This window comes from Meleagris gallopavo, unplaced genomic scaffold, assembly GCF_000146605.3.
Source record: "Meleagris gallopavo isolate NT-WF06-2002-E0010 breed Aviagen turkey brand Nicholas breeding stock unplaced genomic scaffold, Turkey_5.1 ChrUn_random_7180001951507, whole genome shotgun sequence".
NCBI classification, from domain to species: domain Eukaryota; kingdom Metazoa; phylum Chordata; class Aves; order Galliformes; family Phasianidae; genus Meleagris; species Meleagris gallopavo.
Genome location: NW_011212635.1, coordinates 23,104 through 27,515, shown reverse-complemented (window position 1 = coordinate 27,515; position 4,412 = coordinate 23,104). Strand labels below are relative to the sequence as shown.

General features: G+C 55.7%; 1 protein-coding gene across 1 annotated transcript; it reads right to left on the bottom strand.

The window, feature by feature from the left end:
- Positions 1–3: 3 nt before the first annotated feature.
- LOC116217780 (neuroblast differentiation-associated protein AHNAK-like) lies at positions 4–4,406 on the bottom strand (the record flags this gene model as incomplete). Its single annotated transcript, XM_031557720.1, is given in 3 exon segments — positions 4–839; positions 1,041–2,487; positions 2,489–4,406. Coding segments are annotated over 3 exon segments (4,128 nt in total), but the record flags the coding sequence as incomplete, so codon positions are not given.
- Between the last annotated feature and the right edge of the window lie 6 nt (positions 4,407–4,412).

Genomic DNA, 4,412 nt, shown 5'->3' with positions numbered 1-4,412 from the left:
CACTTTGGGACCTTTGATGTCCACCTCGGGGCCCTTCAGGTCCCCTTCTATTTTGGGCACGGACACGTCAATGTCCCCCTTCACTTTGGGGCCCTTCAGGTTCAGGTCGATGTCAGGCATGGAGATCTTTGGTGTCTTGATGTGCATTTCGGGCATGGAGAATTTGGGACCTTTCAGCTTCCCATCAGGAGCCTCCACCTCCACACTGGGACCAGCGATGTCCACGTCGCCCTTTGGGAGGTTCACATCCACGTCCACCCCGTCCCCTTTGAAGCCCGGCATGGAGAATTTGGGCATCTTGAACTTGGGCAGCTTGAATTTGCCCTCGGGGCCGTGAACGTCCACGTCGGGAACGTCAACGTCCACTTTGGGGCCTTTGATGTCCACCTCGGGGCCCTTCAGCTCCCCTTCCAACTTGGGCACGGACACATCCACGTCTCCTTTCACTTTGGGGCCCTTCAGGTTGAAGTCGACGTCGGGCATGGAGAATTTGGGGCCCTTCAGGTGCATTTCGGGCATCTTGAACTTGGGGCCTTTCACTTTCCCCTCTGGACCATGCAGCTCCACATCAGGAACATCAATGTCCACCTTGGGGCCTTTGATGTCCAGCTCGGGACCCTTCAGGTCCCCTTCTACTTTGGGTACAGACACATCCACGTCTCCCTTCACTTTGGGGCCCTTCAGGCTCAGATCGAAGTCAGGCATGGAGAATTTGGGGCCCTTCAGGTGCATTTCGGGCATCTTGAACTTGGGGCCCTTCACTTTCCCTTCAGGTCCCTCAATGTCCACATCAGGAAGGTCCACGTCCAATTTAGGACCTTTGATATCAATTTCAGGGCCTTGCAAGTCCCCTTCCAACTTGGGTACAGACACGTCCACATCTCCTTTCACTTTGGGGCCCTTCAGGTTAAAGTCAACGTCAGGCATGGAGATCTTTGGTGCCTTGATGTGCATTTCTGGCATCTTGAACTTGGGGCCCTTCACCTTCCCCTCTGGCAGCTCGACATCTACATCAGGGGCTTCTATGTCCACTTTGGGGCCCTTCAGGTCGCCCTCAATCTTTGGCACGGACACATCCACGTCCCCCTTCACTTTGGGGCCCTTCAGGCTCAGATCAAAGTCAGGCATGGAGATCTTTGGGGCTTTGAAGTGCATTTCGGGCATCTTGAACTTGGGGCCTTTCACTTTCCCCTCTGGACCATGCAGCTCCACATCAGGAAGGTCCACGTCCACTTTGGGGCCTTTGATGTCCATCTCAGGGCCCTTCAGGTCGCCCTCAATCTTTGGCACGGACACATCCACGTCTCCTTTCACTTTGGGGCCCTTCAGGTTCAAGTCGACATCAGGCATGGAGATTTTGGTCATCTTGATGTCGGGCATCTTGAATTTGGGGCCCTTCACTTTCCCCTCTGGCAGCGCCACGTCCACTTCTGGTCCTTCAATGTCCACTTTGGGGACAGAAATGTCCACGTCCCCTTTGGGCAGCTCCACCTCCACCTCGGGGCCCTCCGCCCTGAAGCCCGGCATGGAGAATTTGGGCATCTTGAACTTGGGCCGCTTCAATTTGCCCTCGGGGCCGTGAACGTCCACGTCGGGAACGTCAACGTCCACTTTGGGGCCTTTGATGTCCACCTCGGGGCCCTTCAGGTCGCCCTCAATCTTGGGCACGGACACATCCACGTCTCCTTTCACTTTGGGGCCCTTGAGGTTCAGGTCGATGTCAGGCATGGAGATTTTGGGGCCCTTGAAGTGCATTTCGGGCATCTTGAATTTGGGACCCTTCACTTTCCCCTCGGGACCCTCAATGTCCACATCAGGAAGGTCCACGTCCACTTTGGGGCCTTTGATGTCCACCTCGGGGCCCTTCAGCTCCCCTTCCATCTTGGGCACGGACACGTCCACGTCCCCCTTCACTTTGGGGCCCTTCAGGTTCAGATCGACATCAGGCATGGAGATCTTCGACGTTTTGATGTTCAGCTTCGGCATCTTAAATTTGGGGCCCTTCCATTTCCCTTCTGCTCCCCCTACGTCCACCTCCGCTCCTTCCACCTCCACCTCTGGTCCAGAAACCTCCAGCTCTCCTCTGGGGCCACTCACTTCGATATCCGCGCCCTCAAACTTCGGTCCCGAAAGGCTGAAATGGGGCAGTTTCATTTTGGGTCCTTTCAGTTTGGCCTCGGGACACTCCAGGTCGACGTTGGGGACCTCCACACCGGGACCCTTCACGTGAACCCCGGGTCCTTTCAGCTCCCCCTCCATTTTTGGGGCGGAAACGTCCACTTCTCCCTTAATTTTAGGTCCCTTTACATTCAGATCCACCTCCGGTTTGGACAGTTTGGGTGTCTTGATGTTCAGTTTTGGCATCTTAAATTTGGGGCCTTTTATTTTTCCTTCTGGACACTCCAAGTCCACCTCGGGAACGTCGACCCCCAGCCCGGGACCCTCCACGTCCACTTTGGGACCCCTAAGTTCCCCGGAGACCTTTGGGGGCAGAGACGTCTCCTTTCAGTTTGGGGCCCTTCAGGCTGATGTCGACGTCGGGAATGGAGAGTTTGGGGCTCTGCACGTTCAGTTCAGGCATTCGGAATTTGATGCCCTTTGATTTCACCTCCGGGGCTTCAATGTCGATGTCGGGCAGATCGAGATCGAATTTGGGGGCAGAAATGTCGACTTCACCCTTTGGGAGCGAAACATCAACATCAGGGAGCTCCGCTTTTATGCCAGGAACCCCAAATTTGGGCATTTTCAGCTTGGGCATCTTCAGCTTCCCATCAGGGCCATGGACGTCCACATCTGGAGCTTCAACATCCACTTTGGGGCCTTCAATGTCAACTTTGGGGCCTTTCAAGTCAACTTTGGGCACTTCAATGTCCACTTTGGGGGCATGAAGGTCAACTCTGGGGGCAGAAATGTCAACTTCACCCTTTGGGAGCGACACGTCAACATCGGGGAGCTCTGCTTTTAGGCCAGGAACCCCAAATTTGGGCATTTTCAGCTTGGGCATCTTCAGCTTCCCGTCTGGGCCACGGACGTCCACATCTGGAGCTTCAATGTCAACTTTGGGGCCTTCAATGTCAACTTTGGGCACGTCAACGTCAACTTTGGGAGCTTTTATATCAAATCCTGGTGCTCTGAGCTCCCCTTCCAGTTTGGGGGCAGAAATGTCCACATCTCCCTTCACTTTGGGGCCCTTCAGGCTGAGGTCGATGTCGGGCATGGAGATGTGGGGCGCCTTGACGTGCATTTCGGGCATCGTCACCGCGGGGCCCTGCAGGTGTCCTTGTGGGCCTTTCAAGTCAACTTTTGGGGCATGAATGTCAATTTTGGGGGCAGAAATGTCAACTTCACCCTTTGGGAGCGACACGTCGACATCGGGGAGCTCTGCTTTTAGGCCAGGAACCCCAAATTTGGGCATTTTCAACTTGGGCATCTTCAGCTTCCCATCAGGGCCACGGACGTCCACATCTGGAGCTTCAATGTCAACTTTGGGGCCTTCAAGGTCAACTTTCGGTCCTTTGATGTCAACTTCGGGCACTTCAATGTCAACTTTGGGGGCATGAAGGTCAACTCTGGGGGCAGAGATGTCAACTTCACCCTTTGGGAGCGATACGTCGACATCGGGGAGCTCCGCTTTTAGGCCAGGAACCCCAAATTTGGGCATTTTCAGCTTGGGCATCTTCAGCTTCCCGTCTGGGCCATGGACGTCCACATCTGGAGCTTCAACGTCAACTTTCGGTCCCTTAATGTCAACTTCGGGCACTTCAACGTCAACTTTGGGAGCTTTTATATCAAACCCTGGTGCTCTGAGCTCCCCTTCCAGTTTGGGGGCAGAAATGTCCACATCTCCCTTCACTTTGGGGCCCTTCAGGCTGAGGTCGATGTCGGGCATGGAGATGTGGGGCGCCTTGACGTGCATTTCGGGCATCGTCACCGCGGGGCCCTGCAGGTGTCCTTGTGGGCCTGCAACGTCCACTTTGGGGGCATGAAGGTCAACTTTGGGGGCAGAAATGTCAACTTCACCCTTTGGGAGCGAAACATCAACGTCTCCTTTCAGGCCAGGAACCCCAAATTTGGGCATTTTCAGCTTGGGCATCTTCAGCTTCCCGTCTGGGCCACGGACGTCCACATCTGGAGCTTCAACGTCAACTCTGGGTGCTCTGACATCAACTTTGGGGCCTTCAATGTCACCTTTGGGCGCTTCGATGTCCACTTTGGGCCCTTTGACGTCAAATCTGGGCCCTTTGATGTCACCTTTGGCCCCCTGGACCCCCACTCCCACTCCGTGCCCTCCGACGTCCCACTGCGGCCCCTTCACATCCACACCCGCGTCCATCGCCGGCCCCTCCGCTCCTTTCAGCCCTTTCACCTCCAGCCCCGCTGCCCCCACGGCGCACCCACGGGGGTCCCCCCGG